This window comes from Capra hircus, chromosome 2 (genome assembly GCF_001704415.2).
Source record: "Capra hircus breed San Clemente chromosome 2, ASM170441v1, whole genome shotgun sequence".
NCBI lineage: Eukaryota > Metazoa > Chordata > Mammalia > Artiodactyla > Bovidae > Capra > Capra hircus.
In genome coordinates this window covers 108663410-108685844 of record NC_030809.1, presented here as the reverse complement: position 1 = coordinate 108685844, position 22435 = coordinate 108663410, and the positions used below count along the sequence as shown (strand labels likewise).

Sequence of the window (22435 nt, the reverse complement as noted above, 5' to 3'; positions counted from 1 at the left end):
AAGATTACTTATCCACCTAAACAGTGCTGAGGACCAAATGCAAAAATGTATGCAAATCTCAGTACATATTAGTTCTGTCCCTCCTCTCTTCTGGTCCTGCCAACAATTACATGAGGGTGACCTGTCATACAACAAAACTAAACTGAGTTAGTTCTACTTCTTTATTTATTCTACCATTGCTTTATAATTAAGGAGATGTTAATAATCAGAAGACAGAACCACAAATGGGGTAGAGGAAGACAGGCCGACAGCTTTCAAGTCCTAAGGGTGGAAGGTACATGCGACACCTTTTAAAAGCCTCTCAAGAAATTCAAGGTGTCAGACACACAGGAAACACAGCAAATGGCCTTAGTCTTATGACTGAGGTTATAAAATGTACTGAGCTTGGGTCTGTGAAAGTTATTTGCTAACTTGCAGTGAGGCATGTACTCTGTGGTATTTTTCTTAGAAGAATACCTGGCTATACTCTCCTCTGTCTCTTAATTTAAAAATATGACAGAGAGAAAATGCACAGCCTACAATAAGAATAACTCCAGAAAGAATGAAGGGATGGAGCCAAAGCAAAAACAATACCCAGTTGTGGATGTGACTGGTGATAGAAGTAAGGTCCGATGCTGTAAAGAGCAATATTGCATAGGAACCTGGAATGTCAGGTCCATGAATCAAGGCAAACTGGAAGTGGTCAAACTAGAGATGGCAAGGGTGAACGTCGACATTCTAGGAATCAGCGAACTAAAATGGACTGGGAATGGGTGAATTTAACTCAGATGACCTTTATATCTACTAATGCGGGCAGGAATCCCTCAGAAAAAATGGAGTAGCCATCATGGTCAACAAAAGAGTCCGAAATACAGTACTTGGATGCAATTTCAAAAACGACAGAATGATCTCTGTTTGTCTCCAAGGCAAACCATTCAATATCACAGTAATCCAAGTCTATGCCCCAACCAGTAACGCGGAACAAACTGAAGTTGGAATGGTTTTATGAAGACCTACAAGACCTTTTAGAACTAACACCCAAAAAAGATGTCCTTTTCATTATAGGGGACTGGAATACAAAAGTAGGAAGTCAAGAAACACCTGGAGTAACAGGCAAATTTGGCCTTGGAATGCAGAATGAAGCAGGGCAAAGACTAATAGAGTTTTGCCAAGAAAATGCACTGGTCATAGCAAACACCCTCTTCCAACAACACAAGAGAAGACTCTATACATGGACATCACCAGATGGTCAACACCGAAATCAGATTGATTATATTCTTTGCAGCCAAAGATGGAGAAGCTCTATACAGCCAATAAAAACAAGACCAGGAGCTGACTGTGGCTCAGATCATGAACTCCTTATTACCAAATTCAGACTCAAATTGAAGAAAGTAGGGAAAACCGCTAGACCATTCAGGTATGACCTCAATCAAATCCCTTATGATTATACAGTGGAAGTGAGAAATAGATTTAAGAGCCTAGATCTGATAGACAGAGTGCCTGATGAACTATGGAATGAGGTTCATGACATTGTACAGGAGACAGGGACCAAGACCATCCCCATGGAAAAGAAATGCAAATAAGCAAAATGGCTGTCTGGGGAGGCCTTACAAATAGCTGTGAAAAGAAGAGAGGCGAAAAGCAAAGGAGAAAAGGAAAGATATAAGCATCTGAATGCAGAGTTCCAAAGAATAGCAAGAAGAGATAAGAAAGCCTTCCTCAGCGATCAATGCAAAGAAATAGAGGAAAACAACAGAATGGGAAAGACTAGAGATCTCATCAAGAAAGTTAGAGATACCAAGGGAACATTTCATGCAAAGATGGGCTCGATAAAGGACAGAAATGGTCTGGACCTAACAGATGCAGAAGATATTAAGAAAAGGTGGCAAGAATACATGGAAGAACTGTACGAAAAAGATCTTCATGACCCAGATAATCATGATGATGTGATCACTAATCTAGGGCCAGACATCTTGGAATGTGAAGTCAAGTGGGCCTTAGAAAACATCACTACGAACAAAGCTAGCGGAGGTGATGGAATTCCAGTTGAGCTGTTTCAAATCCTGAAAGATGATGCTGTGAAAGTGCTGCACTCAATATGCCAGCAAATTTGGAAAACTCAGCAGTGGCCACAGGACTGGAAAAGGTCAGTTTTCATTCCAATTCCAAAGAAAGGCAATACCAAAGAATGCTCAAACTACCACACAACTGCACTCATCTCACATGCTAGTAAAGTAATGCTCAAAATTCTCCAAGCCAGGCTTCAGCAATATGTGAACCTTGAACTCCCTGATGTTCAAGCTGGTTTTAGAAAAGGCAGAGGAACCAGAGATCAAATTGCCAACATCCTCTGGATCATGGAAAAAGCAAGAGAGTTCCAGAAAAACATCTCGTTCTGCTTGATTGACTATGCCAAAGCCTTGGACTATGTGGATCACAATAAACTGTGGAAAATTCTGAAAGAGATGGGAATACCAGACCACCTGACCTGCCTCTTGAGAAATCTGTATGCAGGCCAGGAAGCAACAGTTAGAATTGGACATGGAACAACAGACTGGTTCCAAATAGGAAAAGGAGTACCTCAAGGCTGTATATTGTCACCCTGCTTATTTAACTTATATGTGGAGTACATCATGAGAAACGCTGGACTGGAAGAAACACAAGCTGGAATCAAGATTGCCGGGAGAAATATCAATAACCTCAGATATGCAGATGACACCACCCTTATGGCAGAAAGTGAAGAGGAGCTAAAAAGCCTGTTGATGAAAGTGAAAGAGGAGAGTGAAAAAGTTGGCTTAAAGCTCAACATTCAGAAAACAAAGATCATGGCATCGGGTCCCATCACTTCATGGGAAATAGATGGGGAAACAGTGGAAACAGTGTCAGACTTTATTTTGGGGGGCTCCAAAATCAGTGCAGATGGTGACTGCAGCCATGAAATTAAAAGAGGCTTACTCCTTGGAAGAAAAGTTATGACCAACCTAGATAGCATATTCAAAAGCAGAGGCATTACTTTGCTGACTAAGGTCCGTCTAGTCAAGGTCATGGTTTTTCCAGTGGTCATGTATGGATGTGAGAGTTGGACTGTGAAGAAGGCTGAGCGCCAAAGAATTGATGCTTTTGAACTGTGGTGTTGGAGAAGACTCTTGAGAGTCCCTTGGACTGCAAGGAGATCCAACCAGTCCATTCTGAAGGAGATCAGCCCTGGGTGTTCTTTGGAAGGAATGATGCTAAAGCTGAAACTTCAGTACTTTGGCCACCTCATGCAAAGAGTTGACTCATTGGAAAAGACTCTGATGCTGGGAGGGGTTGGGGGCAGGGGATGACAGAGGATGAGATGGCTGGATGGAATCACTGACTCAATGAACGTGAGTCTGAGTGAACTCCGGGAGTTGGTGATGGACAGGGAGGCCTGGCGTGCTGCAATTCATGGGGTCACAAAGCGTCAGAGATGACTGAGCGACTGAACTGAAGAGAACTGAACTGACAATAAGAATACCCTGGCTCTACTATTTTCTTAAAGGAATTCATTTTTAATTTTCATTCATTTTCTAAGTCTATTGAATTGGTAAACCATTCCTATGGTTCACAAAACAAAAATTATCCCAAATTTCACGTTCCAATTTGTACCTATTCTCTCAGTTCCTACTCTCCCCTTCTTACCAGGTAATGGGCTATTCAATTTCTTCTTAAAGTTATCTTATTGAACATAAGCAAAGTTGGATATGCCTTCTTATATCCACCCCCTCACACCTTCACACAAAGTTGCTGTATTATTTTGGACTTTGGGTTTTTCACTTTACAATATATGCTGGAATATTTCCATATCACAGTATTAGGGACACCCTCCTTTCGTAGAACTATATGGACATGCCACAATTTACTTATCCACTCCACTACTAACGCCCACTCAGGTAGCTTCCACACCTCCACTACTATACACAGTGCTGCAATAAATAACATTGTCGTGGGTTATTTTATACACATCTCAGTTCAGTTCAGTCGCTCAGTCGTGTCCGATTCTTTGCAACCCCATGGACTGCAGTACACCAGGCCTCCCTATCCAACACCAACTCCCAGAGTTTACTCAAACTCATGTCCATTGTGTCGGTGACGCCATCCAACCATCTCATCCTCTGTCGTCTCCTTCTCCTCCTGCCTTCAATCTTTCCCAGCATCAGGGTCTTTTCAAATGAGTCCGTTCTTTGCATCAGGTGGCCAAAGTATTGCAGTTTCAGCTTCAGCATCAGTCCTTCCAATGAATATTCAGGACTGATTTCCTTTAGGATGGACTGATTGGATCTCCTTGCAGTTCAAGGGACTCTCAAGAGTCTTCTCCAACACCACAGTTTAAAAGCATGATTCTTCGGTGCTTAGCTTTTTTAATAGTCCAACTCTCACATCCATACATAACTACTGGAAAAACCATAGCTTTGACACATATACACATATCATATCAGTTCAGTTCAGTTCAGTCGCTCAGTTGTGTCCGACTCTTTGCGACCCCATGAATCACAGCACGCCAGGCTTCCCTGTCCATCACCAACTCCCAGAGATCACTCAGACTCACGGACACAAATGTTAGCTGACTGGTTTTAAAAAATTAAACAGACAGGTAATTCTGGATTAATTTTCCATACTATAGTTTTGCTAACTCAATTTCTATGTTTATCTTTATTAATTTCTTCCTTCTGTTTGCCTTCATTTTGTTGTTCTTTTTCCAATGTTTAAGCAAGTGGTTTTATATATATGTACAATATATGTATATATATATGAATATGAGTTTTCATATGAGTACTACTTAGGCATAGTACATAAGTAGTACTTTCATCACTGTTTCCTAAATATTCTGAAATTTTATTTTTACACAAAAGTTAATTAAGAAAACAAGAGCTTTGCTGATTTCTAGTATTAGTAAATTGTGCTTATTTTAGAAATTTGTCACCATTTTTATATAATTAAAGGTTAATTTTTAAAAATATTTAACATGTTCTTGAAAATATAGTATAGTCTCTACATTCAGAATACAGGGTTCTAAATGTACTCTTTAATCACCCTCATTATGCTTTTTAGAATTAGTTGCTATATTGTTTTTTATTTTATATGTTCTGTTTCATATTTTGACCTGTCATGACCCAGATGTAAATTAAAATTTTTTACTATTAAATAAGTTTTTCTTTTGTTCTTTTCTATCAGTATATGGATACACAAATATTTAATGTATATATATTCATAACCATTTTAATTTCATTGTGAATTATATCCTTTGGCAATAAAAAGCCAATATTTCATTTCATTTCAACCTTTTGGTCCAGAACTCTTTCTTTAAATAAAAACAGATACCCTACTTTCTTATTTATATTTGTCTATAAACCTTTACTCATCCTTTTATTTTCAATGTCTATAGTTACTTTATATCTAAAGGTAAATTTCATAAGCTATGTGACCTAAATCTGAATTATTTGTATTAGATGAGGTAAACCCACTTATATTCATTGATAAAAGTTTATACTTTGTTGTTACTGTTAGTCACTAAGTCTTGTCAGACTCTTTTGTGACCCCATGGACTGTAACCCACCAGGCTCCTCTGCCCATGGGGATTCTCCAGGCAAGAATACTGGAATGGGTTGCTGTTTCCTTCTCCAGGGGATCTTCCCCACCCAGGAATCGAACTCATGCCTCCTGCATTGGTAGGTGGATTCTTTACCACTGAGGCACTAGGAAGCACTTATTTATACTTACTTCACACTAACTGTGTTTTCTGTTATCATAGTTTAATTTTTTTAATTTTATTAAATCCAATATGGCTGATGTCCCTTTCTTTGTGTGTGTAATTTTTATTCTACTGGTAATCCACATAACCATAGGACTTTTCTTCTGTTTCCAGTCAATAAAAATTCCAAATGAACAATATTTAAAACTAGCATATTTCTTCTCCCTTCTTCACCTAATATTAGTAATTTTCTCTCTCAGAGTTTACTCATGTACTATTAAATACGCTCATTCTTCTATTACTCAGTTTGGCTGCTTAAACTGATAAGCTTTGACTCCCAGCTATTAGAGCTTATGCAGTTAATGAACTTGCTCTACTTCCCACTTCCTTCCTTTTTTCAACTCAGTTATTGTGAGATGTATCATTTCGACATTGTGAGAGCATATAATGTTTACATTCTGTTCTGTCATCCTAATCCTCACATTTCTATCTCAGTTCTACAGTTTGAATGTATTCAAAACTCATCAATATTCCCAACAATCTCTTGGTCAGCTGAAATTAATACTTACAAGTGTTAGTCACTCAATCATGTTTGACTCTTTGAGACCCCATAGACTGTAGCTCCCCAGGCTCCTCTGTCCGTGGAATTCTCCAGGCAAGAATACTGGAGTGAATTGCCATTCCCTTCTCCAAATACTCACAAAATTTCTTCAAAAAAGGACTCATGGGAACAATTCCTCTCAGTTTTTGCAAATTCAGTATGTTTGTCTTTAGCCTGTACACTATAAAAACTATTTACCTAAACATAAAAAGTCTTACTTCATATTTTCCTTGAAAATCCTGGAAAATGTTGTCCTACACAATACTGCTACAGGGATGACCAAAGTCATATGCATATTTTTCCCTAGACAAATGATGTAATTTTTTTGCTTTTTTGCTTGTAATGCTTTGCTATCCAAGAATTATTTCTTTTATATTTCAAGTCTAATATTTTAATAAGTCCTGGTGTAAACCTTCTTGGGTCTATTTTTACTGCATTTTATTAACATATTATAAATCTCCACTTATTTTAGGAAAATTTTCTTACCACATTTATTCTACTTTGTTTTTCCTCAGACTTCCCTGGTAGCTCAGATGGTAAATAATCTGCTTGCAATACAGGAGACCCAGGCTTGATCCCTGGGTCAGGAAGATCCCCTGGAGAAGGGAATGGCTACCCACTCCAGTATTCTTGCCTGGAAAATTCCATGGACAGAAGAGCCTGGCAGGCTACCGCCCATGGGGTCACAAAAAAAGTAGACTACTTTCCCTTAAGAGACTCCAATTATACAGATGCTATATCTGCTTGCTCTATACATCTAATTATTTTTATCTCTTTTTCATTTCATTTATTTCAGCTTATTATTTCTATCTGCCATGTTCCCCACTGAGATTTCTGCAACATTTAGTGTTTCCTGTGTTCTTTCCAAATTTGTCTTCATTTCTGTGATAGTTTTAGTACTTTTCCCCTGAACTAACCAGCTCATACTGCATCTCTTCTTGTTGATCAACTATTTTTTGCTTTAGGTTTTCTATTTCATTTTTTATGGTCTTCCTGAACAGAGTTATTGCTTAAAAAAAAAATAAAGTCTAAGGTAAAATATTTGATTGCAATTTTCAGTTGCCCTGTGGCCTTCTTGTTGCAGTGACAATTTTTGTTAGTAACTGATGTTACGTATTCTTTTTCTTATCTTTGATTCTGTGTGTTTCTTCTTTATTACCCATCATTGACTGAGTTGGATTTTCTTGACCAGCTGCTGGTAGTATAAGGAGCAGGGAGGGTACTTCTGTAGTTTAGAAAAGTGAAACTGAAAGTTGCTCAGGTGTGTCTGACTCATCGTGACCCCAAGAACTGTATCCTGCCAGGCTCCTCTGTCCATGGAATTCTCCAGGCAAGAATTCTAGAGTGGGTAGCCATTCCCTTCTTCAGGAGATCTTCCCAATCCAGGGATCAAACCCAAGTTTCCTGCATTGCAGGTGGATTGTTAACCATCTGAGCCCCCAGGGAAGCCCAAGATTACTGGAGTGGGTAGCCTATCCCTTGCCTCCAAAGAACACTGCCTCCTGAAAATGTGCCATCCACCCGTAGTTTTCTGTGTACCTCTTCCACTTTTTTGAATTAAACTGAGTCTAGAAGGGCACCTACTAGCCTTGTTGCTATACCTAGTGTTGCAAACAGTGGATAGAATTTTGATTTTACCTTTCAGTTCAGTTCAGTCGCTCAGTCATGTCCAACTCTGCGACCCCAGGAATCACAGCACACCAGGCCTCCCTGTCCATCACCAACTCCCAGAGTTCACTCAGACTCAAGTCCATCGAGTCAGTGATGCCATCCAGCCATCTCATCCTCTGTCATCCCCTTCTCCTCCTGCCCCCAATCCCTCCCAGCATCAGAGTCTTTTCCAATGAGTCAACTCTTCGCATGAGGTGGCCAAAGCACTGGAGTTTCAGCTTAAGCATCATTCCTTCCAAAGAAATCCCAGGGCTGGTCTCCTTCAGAATGGACTGGTTGGATCTCCTTGCAGTCCAAGGGACTCTCAAGAGTCTTCTCCAACAGCACAGTTCAAAAGCATCAATTCTTCGGTGCTCACCTTTCCTCACAGTCCAACTCTCACAGCCATACATGACTACTGGAAAAACCACAGCCTTGACTAGATGGACCTTAGTCGGCAAAGTAATGCCTCTGCTTTTGAATATGCTATCTAGGTTGGTCATAACTTTGCTTCCAAGGAGGAAGCGTCTTTTAATTTCATGTCTGCAGTCACCATCCGCAGTGATTTTACCTTTAGGAGATGTCATTTTTGCTGGCTTTCCTGAAATCTATTCCCACAGGGTCCTCTATCCACACTTCATGCTTTTCACGTCCTCCTTCTTGGCTTCTGCCCAACCCCAACTGTTTTTATTTAGCCTTTCTATATATATTTTGAAATCTGGAGATATATATCTCTTAGTTTGCAAAAAAATAAATATTGTGAGATTTTCCTTCTTTTTTTGTGTATTTTTTATTGTCATGTTTTATAATTGTTCCATAGTTCTTTTCCTTCTTTTAAGACTCCCAAGGAAAAAAATTAATAATTCTGACTTACATAAATATTTTTATACCAGAAATACCCAGGTTAATTTCCATAAACACAAACATACAAGGATGGAAAAGAAAAAGAAAAATAGGCATAAGAGGAGAATCTGGAAAAACTAATCAGAAACCTGCATATAATTTTTAAAATACAGTGTAAATAGACCAAAAGCAGATTATGATATGATAATCTCATAATTCTCTAGATCATAAAACCTAGTTTCAGAGCTGACAAATATATTTTACCCTTAATGGTTCAATATTTGCTTTGATGAGAAAATGAGGCTGTTACGATCACAGATATATGCCAAAAGCTAGAAAGATATATAAATAAATAGATAAAATGATTGATTAATTTATATCTATCTCATTCAGATAACTCTGGATATAATCAGTTAAGAAACATGAACTCAAAATAGTCGCTAAAGAAACATAATCATGCCATTTATTTGAATGAGTCTAACAATTTATAATTGGTGATATTTGAGCCCCATCACAAATCTACTGAATCAGAATCTCTAGAAATAAGATGCAGCAATCTACATTTAACACCTCAGGTGCTCTTAATGTGAATTAAAGGAGAGACCTCCAGGCCCAAATAAAAGCTCCCTCACTTACTAACTGACTTACAGCCCAAAGCCCTAAGGCTAATGTTATGCTTGTTGCATAATATCTGCAACAGCAGAGCCAGTGCTCTAATACACAACTCAAGTCTGCTCAAAAACCAATACTTTCAATTATTTTACAACAGAGGTAGGTTCTCTGAGATATTTACAAAATTTTAGATTTACAGAGGGGAAAAAAAGAGAGTGAAAAAGACATGCAGATGTCACCTCAACAGGAAAGACAGCCAGACTATGAAGCAGTTCACATTTATCAGCTAATTTCATAGATGAAAACTGCTCAGTCAGGGCATGTGACTAGTGAACTCACAAAGGAATCCAGACTCAGAAGGGCTCACACTTGCGGTTTACAGTTCTATGGCTGCCATCTTGAAATTCTTGATAATTGTGTTCAGGGGATGGTGTTTCGTATAGGAAGTCCACTGGGACAGGGAAGCATATGTCAGGGGCTCAGAGTCTTGGCTCGCACACAGTCCCGTCACTGCCCCAGATGAGGCTGGGTACCTTACTTCCCTGTCCTCTAGCTCCCCAGGGCCTCCAGGCTTCCCCTTCCCACTCTTGCTGACTGACTACTGCTGCCCTAGGTGCAAACATGGAAAGGGGTGGGATTAGGTGTTCACACCCCACGGTATCTCAGCCACCTGCGCCCTGGGCTAGCAGCATCCCAAGGTACTTAGTGGGTGACTCGGTGGGGATAAGCCTCTTGCTCACTCCGATCCTCCAATCCAGGCGCCTAGGATGTCTTGGAGCAGAGAATGCAGGACAGTGGCAGGCCTCCTGTCCACTATGGGTTGGGACAGTGGGCCTACGGAAAGCGGAGAGGCCTGTATCAACTTCTCCCTCTGGCCTGAAAAGGACAGACATTTAGCCCAGGAGCTGGAAAGAGACAGGACTCAGCAGCTAGTGGGCTGTGTGTGCACTAAATTACACAGGGTGGGGTTCCTGGGTTTCTGTCAGGGTTTTCACTTGCCTCATGAGTATGCCTAAGAGGCATGGCATTAAATACCAAAGAAAAAATCCTGACAGGTCAAGAGAGAGACAAACTACACAAGAAAGGAAAAGGCTTTCTCTTTTTATGCCTTTAATGGCACCTTTTTGTGCTTTTTGAACAAAGGGCCCTGCATTTTCAGTTCTGCACAAGCCTCCAAGAATTACGTAGCCAGTCCTGCATGCAATAGATTTTAAGGGTTCTTAGGGGATATCCCTTCACACTCGATAGATGATAAACATGCCCTTCTTCAAAGATGAACTGAAACCATGGCCAAGGCCAGGATGCTGGACAATCATTGTTCAAACACTCCAAATCTTGCTGCTTGTATTTTGGTCAGCAGATCTGTTCCTTTCTCATATCACAGATAACACTGGCGAACTACAAAGAATTCAGGGAAAAACAGTTCCAGCCTTGGCTGCATTTAATTCAAAACCTGAGGCTTCTGCTTTAATCATGTAGAAATTTCCAAAAGAATCACCTTGGAAACCAAGAGAATATGATCATTAAAATTAGCTAGAAGCAAATATCCTCCAGAGCAGTCAACCTGGCTGCAAAATCCTTTCATTACCTTTATAGAGAAAAATCCCCTAGTAACCATAATAAACATAAGGCAAGGGAAATAAAACATCTACCGCAGGATTCCTAAAGGGAGGCATAACATTTGGGTAGAAAACTCATTTTTATGCATTTAGGGTAGTTCACAAGGTAAATACAAATATGTGGTAATCACATGTGAAAAAACGAACCTTTAACTCCCTGTGGGTGTGTATGCTTAGTCACTCAGTTGTGCCCAACTCTCTGTGACCCCATGGACTGTAGCCTGCCAGGCTCCTCTGTTTATTGGAATTTTTAGGCAAGAATACTAGAGAGGGCTGCCATTTTTCTCTTCCGGGAAATCTTCCTGACCCAGGGATCAGACTTGCATCTCCTGTAACTCCTGCATTGGCAAGCAGATTCTTTACGTGAGCCACCTGGGAAGGCCTTATAACTCCCTGCACATCTGCTATTTTAGAGGGGGAAATGTGTTTGCTGCAACAAACTAATAAATAAAAATGCAATTTCCGTCCTACTATTTTCTTCCTTTAAACACTCTATCACACGAGTCCCTTCAGGTTAGAAAGTGGCAGTCTAAAATCATTCCACAAAACAAAAATTCCATTTATTCTACTCTTCTTCCTAAAATCCCACTCACTCTACTCTTCTTAGCAGAGATATAAAACACATTGTGTGCTTTCTTTCTCTTTCCTGAGAAGAATACCATTTTTAAAAGAATAGAGGGGAAAACCCTAGAGAATCCTGGCAGAAATGTAGACCGTAAAATAAACAAACATGTTTGAAAATTTGAATTAATTATTTTACAACAAGAGAGAACCAATAAAAATGGTTAGCAACACAAATACCAAAAAAGGAATGAAATTTGCTTAACATGGTCAAATCACATCTTAGAAGCCTGAGAAATTCTCCCAGAAAAAATGAAAACAGGAAAACAGACCATTTAATACGCAAACGCACAGTATTTCTCACAGACTGTTACGCTTCTCCTTTCTTTTCCATGAAAGAGTGAAGGAGAGATTTCAGTAAGAATAAGCTAGTTGGATGCTGTGACTTGCATTTTCACGGCCTCAGCTTGAGGGTTTCTGACTTCCGTCTTCTTCCTCCTCTTTTTGTTCAGGAGAGACCAGCTGGCAGTCGGTGACCATCTTTCCTCTACATCCTCCCTCTCGCCCGTGCTCGCCTCTTTCCACCCTGGTTTGGACTTTAACTCTCAGCAGAGCGATCATCTCCTCCCCCATCTTCTTTACAGTGAATCTGTACTTTGTAACTCTCTGGACCCTCGCTTTTCATGGCTTCATGTTACTGCTCTTTTTCCCCTCCATCGTTCCCATTTCTGTTCACGTCGGCCTGTGTATCATAACTGCTGGAACATATGGACAACTCCGGAAGCAAATGGGCACTTTTCCTCACAGCTACAGTAATCATTCCTCAGCTCTCCCCAGTCGCCTCCACAAAGTCCCACCCCACCGTCAGACATACATGCTGCTCCACGTCAGGTGAGACTGAGGCATAGAATTAGTGCCCTCCCTGTCTAGCCCAGACTGCTTCACAGCCGAGCTTCTCGCACCCACTTGGGAGTAAACACGCAGGCCTCAAACATGCCCACGTGTGTTTGGCTTCCCCCTTCTCAGTTCAGTCACAGTGCCTCTGAGCTTCCCATGCTTTCAAGCATGAGGCTAGTCAAACGCTAGTTCTCAAACTCAACAGAGAGGGAATTCAGTGATTTCAGACTAAGAATAGTGGTCATGACAATTCATATCCCAGGAAAGGACAATCATACCTTTGTAATTGCAGTGAAGACCTTTTCCAGAATGGCATTTGGCTGGGCAATCTGTGGTCCATTGGCCTGAATGTTGAGGGCTATGGCACATGGTTTGGCTACAAATCTAAAAAAAAATAAAATAAAAACATGTTATTCTCTCTATAGCTGTTCTTAATGTTATCAGGTAACCATTGCTCAGTTGTCCCAATAAAGAGTTGATAAGATTTTATGGGTAGACATTGTCAACACTCATATATTAGGACCTATATAAAGCAGATTTAACTTTTTTCCCCTTTAATTCCTCAGCAGTAACATTAAAAAAAGAAATCTTTTAAAAACATTTAAACCTCCTAATACGTAAGTTCTAATGAGATTGACTGGATAGACAGACTACAAGTGAGAAATATACTGGTATAAGATACAAAAAGCAAACAAACTATGATTTTGAAATGATGTATATTCTTCTTACAAATCATGTTATATTTTTACTGAGAAAGTGTTAACTAACAGAGTATGCTTTTGATCAACCCCAGTCCAAAAACTGGCCCATGTTGTCTCTATGATCAAAGTGTGCTATGTTCAGTCCCACTTTTTTATGACTTCTTAAAATTCCTTACTTTATGATTATTTGCTTCTTTCTCATAAGGAGTCATGAAAGGTGTCAAACAACATGATGTCCCAGCCAAGGTGAAAAGTCGGAAATTATTATAAACATCAGCTACACCATTTTTATCATAAGAAAATGACTAGGTCAAGAACAGGACGTCTCAGCTACACTTCTGGCTGTGTTTAAAGTGTGAATGAGGCACGGAAGGCATGCAGACAGAGGACATGGGGCCTCAAAGGTCTGATGATGTCTTTCAAACTTTTTTAAAAGAAAAGCATTAGAGTTGTTTTAAACTAAACGTTCAAGAAATAGGGTGCAATGCACCTTTTCAATAGTGACTTTAACATTTTCTATAAATGCAAAGAATACAATATTACATGAAAGTATGACCCAAATTCATTTGTTTGCCAAAAGCAACTGATTAATATACACAACAGACCATGAGTAAATCTTAGATGAAGTTTCTTTAATAATAGTGAATGGCAGGGGGTAATTCCCTGGTGGTCCAGTGATTAAGACTCTGAGCTCCCAAAGCAGGGAGCACAGGTTCAGTCCCTGGTCAGGGGACTAAGACCCAGCACACCACATAGTGTGGCAAAAAAAAAAAAAAAAGTGGATAAGTTAAAGAACAGTAAACAAGGGAGGAATTTTTTTTTTTTCTTTAAAGAGGGACTAATGAAGTTTACATACATGGTACCTCATAATATCCCACTGGGTCCTATTTCAAGTAGAAGGGGAAAAAAATGTATTCAAACAAAAAAATGGAATACTATACATGCAAGCCTAAACCAGTAAAGATATACACAGAAAATGCAATTTAATTCCTTTTTCATTGGGCTCTCTGGAACAAAGTTAGGAAAAATAACCACCTTTGCTAGAACGAAAAACACGTTACCTATGCCCTCACCTTTGTAAAAGAAGTGTAGTATTTTTTTTTTAAATAACTCTGGGTCTTCACTAAAAACAGTAATCATGGTGCTACGAATGTGGAAAGAAATAAAAATGGATGGGCAGTGACCACTTGTTTCCTTAAAGTTTCCTGCTTCGTGGTTAGTGCCTCTTCATCATAAGGCGTAATGAGAGGTGTGGAAAGACATGAGACCAGCAAGAGTTTTTCATTGTTTTAAAAAAAGGTAAAATAGCAAAACTAACTAGGTATAAAAGCCAAAATCAACACTTCTAATGGTTTCCTTCTATTCTTCCCTGTTGGATTTCTCCCCAGCCCTCTCTTGTCTTCATAATTCCTACAAATTCTGAAAAGCTGTGTTCAAATTTCCTTTTGGAATTTGGCATCAGCATCCTTGATCGAGAATATGATCTGTTTTCTTCTTCTAAAGAGTGAAGAGTCTAAATGCAGAGGCCAATCACTTTATCTGTGAATATGACAATGCCAGACACACACAGGAGGGGGCAAGAAATTTGATCCACTGGCTATGTTCTGCAAATGTGCTTTTAATGTTGCCATCACTGCGGTGAGCGCTGCTGACAAGCTAACAGACCTTCTCTGTGTACCCCACAACAATGTGCAGGCAGACAGCAGGAGAGTCAAGAAATTCACTCAGTAGAATCTCTTCAAAAGCAACTTCCTCACCTTTACTGTCACTTCCCAGTAACATACAAAAACATTCAAAAAGGTTCTTTTAGTATTTTATACAATACCATGTTTTACACCTTACTCCTCCTCTTTTTAAACTTCAAATCACTTTTTTTTAGAAACACATTTCCAGAACTAATAAGCATCTTGAAGAAAGCATATCATTTGATCATTAAACTTCTGAAATTTTGATAATCAAAATTATCAAATAAATATATAAATATGATTATCTATAAACATACTTTTGAAACAATGTCTAAAGGATAGGTGGGAATTATCTGCTACTATCTGGCGACAGATACCTAGCTTCAGAAATTGATCTCTCTATGCCCAATGTCCTCATATGTAAGAAATAATATTTACATGAATAAATTATGTGATTATACAAACACATGTATATATTAAAACAATGGCACATGGCCTCTTTGTCTAAAAGCTTTGATGGGAGCCATGTGTATTGTTTCACACCATACCATTTATACACCATGACTCTCTGGACCCAGCAACCCACACAGCTTCAGCTATGCTGTGCCAAGCCATGTGCATCAACAAGGTTTGAATGTACCAAGCAAGAAAAGGGGAGCCCAGAAACAAGACAGGCAACTAAAACAGACAAGGGTCAGCAGGTAAAATAAGCACCTGCCTCAGTTTACCCTCAGAGCTTGGTTGTCCCAGCATCATTATTAATGGTTCCCCTTCACTGACAAGAGCATTCCTGCTTGATATTCTGCCACAATAATTTTATAAGTGTGTGAGCAATAAATTATAGTGACCCTCATCATCAAGCCTCAGGCTTGATGGACACGGGTCCACACTGGGTCCACACCAGCACTGCCTTAAGGTTCTGAGCCCATCCCTGACTCTTGAGAGTCCCTTCGGCAGCAAGCAGATCAAACCAGTCAATACTGAAGGAAATCAGTCCTGAATATTGATTGGAAGCACTGATGCTGAAGCTGAAGCTCCAATACTTTGGCTACCTGATGTAAAGAACTGACTCATTTGAAAAGACCCTGATGCTGGGAAAGATTGAAGGCAGGAGGAGAAGGGGATGACAGAGGATGAGATGGTTGGATGGCATCACCAACTCAATGGACATGAGTTTGACCAAGATCCAGGAGATGGTAATGGACAGGGAGGCCTGGCTTGCGTCCACGGGGTCGCAGACTCAGACACATCTGAGTGACGGAAGTGAACCGATGCCTGGTATTCTCTCCAGGTCCAAACCTTCCCAGATCCCCTGTCCATCTCCATGGCCCTGCAGGATATGTCCACACCCGTCACAGGAGAGTTGGGGTGTGTGTGTGTGTGTGTGTGTGTGTGCTTGTGTGTGTGTGTGTGTGGCTCTTCCCTGTGTGTGCGGTCTCTTTCATATGTCCACACCCGTCACAGGAGAGTTGGTGTGTGTGTGTGTGTGTGTGTGTGTGTGTGTCTGTGGCTCTTCCCTGTGTGTGCGGTCTCTTTCATAGAGGTTGCAATGCACCTTTCACCGAGGTGAAAGCACCCATCTCTACTGACCCTAGCACACACATATACTCTCCCTCAACCAGATGAGGCAGGAATATCACCACCTCCATTCTGCAGAAAGAGAGACGCAAGTATCCTCTGCCTCTAGGGGAAGGGAAACAGAGAATATCATATTTCCTTCCTAGGAAGGTGAATGTTATCATCAGCTCCCCATCTTTGTTTATTGGCTAGGCTAAGTCCCAAATTCCAAGGATTTGTGGGATAGGATGTGAGAAGTGACAGTCAAATTTAATAGAACTTAACTCAATTTAAAGGTTGCAGATCTTATGGTTTAAATGGCTTCTGATGGGTGTGTACAATAAATCAAACCACTTGAATACCTTGAAAGAAGTTACTCTGTCAAGAAATATTTTTACAGAACACCAGGCACACTGCGGGCACTCAATGAATATTCGATGGTGAGTGAAGAAATGAATGACCGAATCAGCTAAAATACAATGGCATATGCCCTTTCTATCTTTTTCATAAGAGCTGTGCATTTTAATTCCCTTAAATACCTACATCTACAAAGGGTCCTTATTTGGGACTCGGACGGTAGAAGACTGATGGCTCAAACTCGAGAAGCTGTTTCTATAATTTCCATTGTCCCTATAAAGTCAAAGCGGCCCTATAGAGCTCTTTTGTAAGTTCTACCAACTTCTCACTAGGCATTCTCTTTTCAACTTACCTAGCACACAGAGCCAAACACTAAATTTCCAAGATTTAAAGAATTTCACAAGATAGGCAGAAAACATTAATTTCAAATTCCAAATGAGAGAAGAAAAAATAATTTTTATCCTAAAGCAATATATGATACATATTTTATATAAAACTATATGAAAATAGAAATTATATTTGTTTATTTTCCAAGAATTTGTGAATCACTGCTACATCTTTTTAAGAAAGCATGCTGCTGCTGCTAAGTTGCTTCAGTCATGTCCGACTCTGTGCGAACCCACAGACGGCAGCCTACCAGGCTCCTTTGTCACTGGGATTCTCCAGGCAAGAATACTAGAGTGGGATGCCATTTCCTTCTCCAATGCAAGCATGCATGCTAAATCGCTTCAGTCGTATCTGACTCTGTGCGACCCCATAGATGGCAGCCCACCAGGTTCCTCTGTCCAGGGGATTCTCTAGGCAAGAATACTGGAGTGGGTTGCCATTTCCTTCTCCATAAGAAAGCATATTAGACGCCAAATAAAACTAATGACAGAACATCTATAATTTTATTACCTATTGCCATGGTCCATTAGAGAAATGCTGGATTTTTTTCCTCCAATGCTGGCTCTAACAGAATTTCACAAAAGCTGTCTTTTACAAGGGTTGTCTTAGGAGAGAGAAAAACAGAGTAAGTCGAGGGTGGGGTAGAGTACCTACAAATATAATAGTTGAAAGGGAATATGTACTTTCAAGCTTTGATGACTGCCTCTACCAGGAAACGCTCACCTAATTACTTTTTTATCAAAGGCAGTAACACTACCTTCAAAAGATCAAACATTGTGAAGTACTTTCATGTAGAATAACATATTTGAAAGTAAATATAGCAAGGATGTAAGCTTTGAAAAATACTAGTCTCAATGTAAAAGCAGAGAAAACTCAAAGACATTCCTACTTTTTAGTTCTATTTAACAACAGGTATTTGTATTTTAAACATGAATTGAATGTCTCTACACAGAATACCAAGGTAAGCTCCGGGCTACGGTGTGCTTAAAGGCATACACAAAAATAAAGTGATTCTTGCATGAAACAACTCCCCAATACAGAAAAAGAGTAAATTAAAAAAAATTTTTTTTAATGTAAATAAACATTTACAGGGTATATGTCGGCTCTCATCACTTAGTACTGTGTAATCAGGGGCTTTCCTGGTGGCTCATCGGCAGAGAATCCGCTTGCAATTTAGGAGGCGGGGGTTTGATCCCTGGGTCAGGAAGATCCCCTGGAGGAGGGCATGGCAACCCTCTCCAGGATTCTTGCCTGGAGAATCGCATGGACAGAGGAGCCTGGCAGGTTACAGTCCATAGGGTCACAAAAGAGTCGACACTACTGAAGCACGCACGCACTATGTAAATGTCTTCAGTGGGGAGCACTGACTCCAGCACTTCCTACACTTTTCAAAGTAGCTGGATGGCTGTGGTGGTAGATACACAAATCTACACATGTGATTTTTTTAAAGTGCATAGATTTTTGGACTTCCTGGGTTTTCCAGTGGTCAAGAATCCACCTTACGATTCAGGGAACACAGGTTTGATCCCTGGTAGGGGAACTAAGATCCCACGGGCCTTGGAGCAACTAAGCCTGCATGCCACAACTACTGAGCTTGCAGGACACAACTAGAGAGTCTGTGTAACGGAATGAAGATCCCACGTGCGCAATTAAGACCCAAATAAATAAATATTTTTAAGTGTATAAAATTAAATCACACACACGCAATGTACAGCTGGGGAAGTCAGTGTAAGTTCAATAGACTGTATCAATGCTAATTACCTGTCAGTGATGCCATACTATAACTTTAGTATTCCTTCTTACAATTGATTCTGAATCTACAACTATCTCAGGAAAGATTTCGATTTAAAAAATAATTAGAAGCACTCTGGTTTTGATACGGAGAAATGAGCACCTAATAAATTGATTTTTCATCTTTAAAAACTGCACAACATGCCAACCCTCTAAAAATAAGACCAAGTACCTGAGGGCTCTGGAGATGGAACAAACACAAGTAGACTGGAGGGGAGTCAAAAGCTGGAGCAGGAAACCAGCAGAGAGCAAGCTCTTGTTTATTAATTTATATATTTGGTTTGCAGCCCAACTCGGAGATCAATCACAGCAGCAGATACAGCTTTGACAGGAAAACACACTCTCTGTCTAGCTGTGGGTACCAGGGAAGGAGCCTGGGGAAATCAGAGACTGGCTAAGGAACCACAAAAGAAAGAAGACAGAGAAGCCAACCCCTAATTCGGCATAATAATGAAGCATGATTCTGGCTGACCACAAGCCATGTATGTACAAGGTAAGCTGAAAGCAAGGAGGAGCTAAGGTTTAAAGAACTGAATAAAGACTGAAGCCATGGTCCACTGAGAGCCTGAGAGGCTACAGTTTGAACCTAACTGAGTAAATTTTTTGTTAACACAAAACATCCAACACTCTTCACAGCAATGTAAAAAAAAAAAAAATAATAATCCAGAGTCTCTTCAATATAACTCTAAGAATGTCCAGATACAATCTAATATGTTGATGGAAAGCAAGGAAAACATGACCCAATTTTAGGGGAAAGACACACAAAGAGATTCAGTGAACTTGAAGATAGGGCAATGGAAATAATGCAATCTGAGAAAAGCAAAGGAAAAAAATGACAAAATAAAGAAACAGACATTGAGGACTTGTAGAACCATTTTTAAAAGGCTAACATATGGGTAGTTGGAGTTCCAGGAAAAAAAGGAGAAAGACTGGAGAAGAAGAAGGTATAAGAAGAAGTAACAGAAAGAAATATATTTCCCAAATCCAATAAAAGACATAAACACACAGTTTGGGAAGTTCAAGAATCCCCAAAAGAGGTCAGTTCCAAAAAAAAGAAAATGCAGACAAAATCACAGTCAAACTGATGAAAACCAAAGATAAGGGGAAGCGCTGAAACTCACTAGAGAAAATGGCACATTGTATGGGGGAGGGGGAGGAAATAATTTGAAAAACAAAGGACTTCTCATCAGACATGATGGAGGTTTAATGACAGTGAAACAACATCTTTAAAGCGTTGAAGTAAAAACAAAATCAAAAAAGTTATCACCCCCAAAATTCTATATCCAGCAAAATTTTTCTTCAAAGAATAGAAGTGGCAGGAAAATGAAAGGAATTTATCTGCCACCAGCCCCCACTTCAAGAATACTCGAGGGACTTCTTTAGGCTGAAAGGAAGCAAAATCAGAGGGAAGCTTAGATCTTAAGAAAAAATGAAGAACATCAGAAACGGTAAATATAAAAGTACTTGGAAGATCTCTGAAAGTAATTGTAACCAATTAATAACAGATTAAATAAACACAATTATGACAAATAACATATGTCCCATCCCAGACAGGGCTGGAAAGAAACCTAATTATTAACATCCAAGGGGAAAAAAATAAGAAGAGGGGTGATTGATTTAATTTTTTGCTTAGCCACAAGCACCTCCACAGACTCAAACATTCACCAGAAAGCATTACAAATGTAAAACGTAAGAGAACAGTATAGATTGGACATTGAAAGCGGCATGAATGCATGTTTAGATACACCTAGGTGCATGTGCCTGGGTAAGTAGGTGTACGTGTGGAACTGTGTATTGTACAATTCTAAGACAAAGATGCTACAAGAAAACATGTATGGAAAGAAGGCTAGGAGGAGATTGATATTTATTAACACTTACTAAGTGTCAAATGCTTTGCAATGTTTTATTCTTTTCTAAGTTCAACTACAACCCTTATTTAATCCCATTTTACAGAAATATAAAATAAATCTAAAGAATTTAAAGGATCTGCTTAAGATTTTAATACAAATAATTTAGACAGGATTTAGACCTGGACAATCCTAACAAAATCTATTAATAAAAATATTTTCTCTTTTCCCTAAAATAATAAAAGTTGATTTAAAAGGCACTGTTAAAATAATGTGAAGTAGTCATACACCTAAACTCAGAAATCTCACTTTAAGATATTTATCTTGGGAAATCTGCCAAACAAAGAAAAAAAGCCATAAATGGAAACATTTTCATGCACCATTTTATAATAGGGAAAATGGTAAACAGCTTAATGATTCACTAACAAATGACTCATTGAGTACCTATGATGCGTCAGCCTTGCTTTAAGTGTTGGGGATGCAACAGTGAACAAAGTTCCTTACTTTTATGGAGTTTACGTTCTAGCTGGAAAGAAGGGAGATGAAAAATAAAGTGGTGCATCTGATGCAAGATAGTAGCCTGCTAAGAAGGATGAGGTGGGGTTGCAATTTTCAATGGACTGGTTAGGGAAGACTCCTGAGAAAGTGAACCTGTTCCTAAGAAGATACGGAAATCATGCAGGAAGAGAAGTAGAAGAACATTCTGGAAAGAGCAGCAGTTAAGGGCAAGGGCTCCGAGGAAGGAGTACACCTGAGATTTGGAAGGCACATCGAGAGAGCTAGTGAGGCTTTGTTGTTTAGTCACTGAGTCCTGTCCGACTCCTTGAAACCCCATGGGTCCCCCCAACCCCATGGGGAAACCCACCAGGCTCCTCTGTTCATGGGATTCTCCAGGCAAGAATACTGGAGTGGGCTGCCACTTCCTTCTCCAAGAGATCTTCCAGGGATCGAACCCATACCTCCTGCATTGCAGGCAGAATGAGGCTAGAGCAGTATTCATCAGAGCAAGAGGGGAAAGATGGGGTCAGAGTAGCAGGCCGCCCCTTCACTATACCTCGTGAGCCATTTGAAGGGCTCTGGTTTTCATCTAGAGTGAGGCAGGAAACCATTGCAGGACTCTAAAAAGAAAACCTAAATGACTGATTTATATTTAAATGGAATCACTGCCTGCTTTCTTGAGAACAGACTGAAGGGGAGCAAGAATGGGAGCGGCCAAGCCAACTGAGGGTGGGGTGCAGGGGACGGTCGCTCCACTTACACTTGCAAGAAATAATAGTGGCCCAAAGGGAGTGGTGACAAAAGAGGTGGGAGACGTGGTCGAGTCCAGACGCGATCTTGAAGGCTGGGCCCACCCTGAACACGGGATGGGAGAGGAATAAAATGATCCCGACAGCTCTTTGGCCTGAGCCTCTGGAAGGACAGAGTTAGCCTGAGGCTAGTCAGTGTGAGGTTAGGCTTATCAGCTATTAGGCTTATAGGTGGAAATACCAAGTAGGCAGTTGGATAAAGGAGTCTGGGGTTCAGGAGAGGTCTGGGTTAGAAATAACAAATTCGGTGTCATCAACATACAGACGCCAAATAAAGTCATAAGACTAATGAAATCATATGGTCGGTAAGACTAAATAGATAAATAAA

At 39.9% G+C, this 22435-nt stretch overlaps 1 protein-coding gene across 3 annotated transcripts in view; it reads right to left on the bottom strand.

The window, feature by feature from the left end:
* CERS6 (ceramide synthase 6) overlaps window positions 1–22435 on the bottom strand; it is a 348839-nt gene that overhangs the window by 241181 nt on the left and 85223 nt on the right. For all 3 annotated transcript variants that reach the window (XM_018064064.1, XM_018064070.1, XM_005676017.3), the window contains exon 2: window positions 12754–12859. In XM_018064064.1, coding sequence (XP_017919553.1) covers window positions 12754–12859 — 106 coding nt within the window. The remainder of the gene's footprint in view (window positions 1–12753; window positions 12860–22435) is intronic.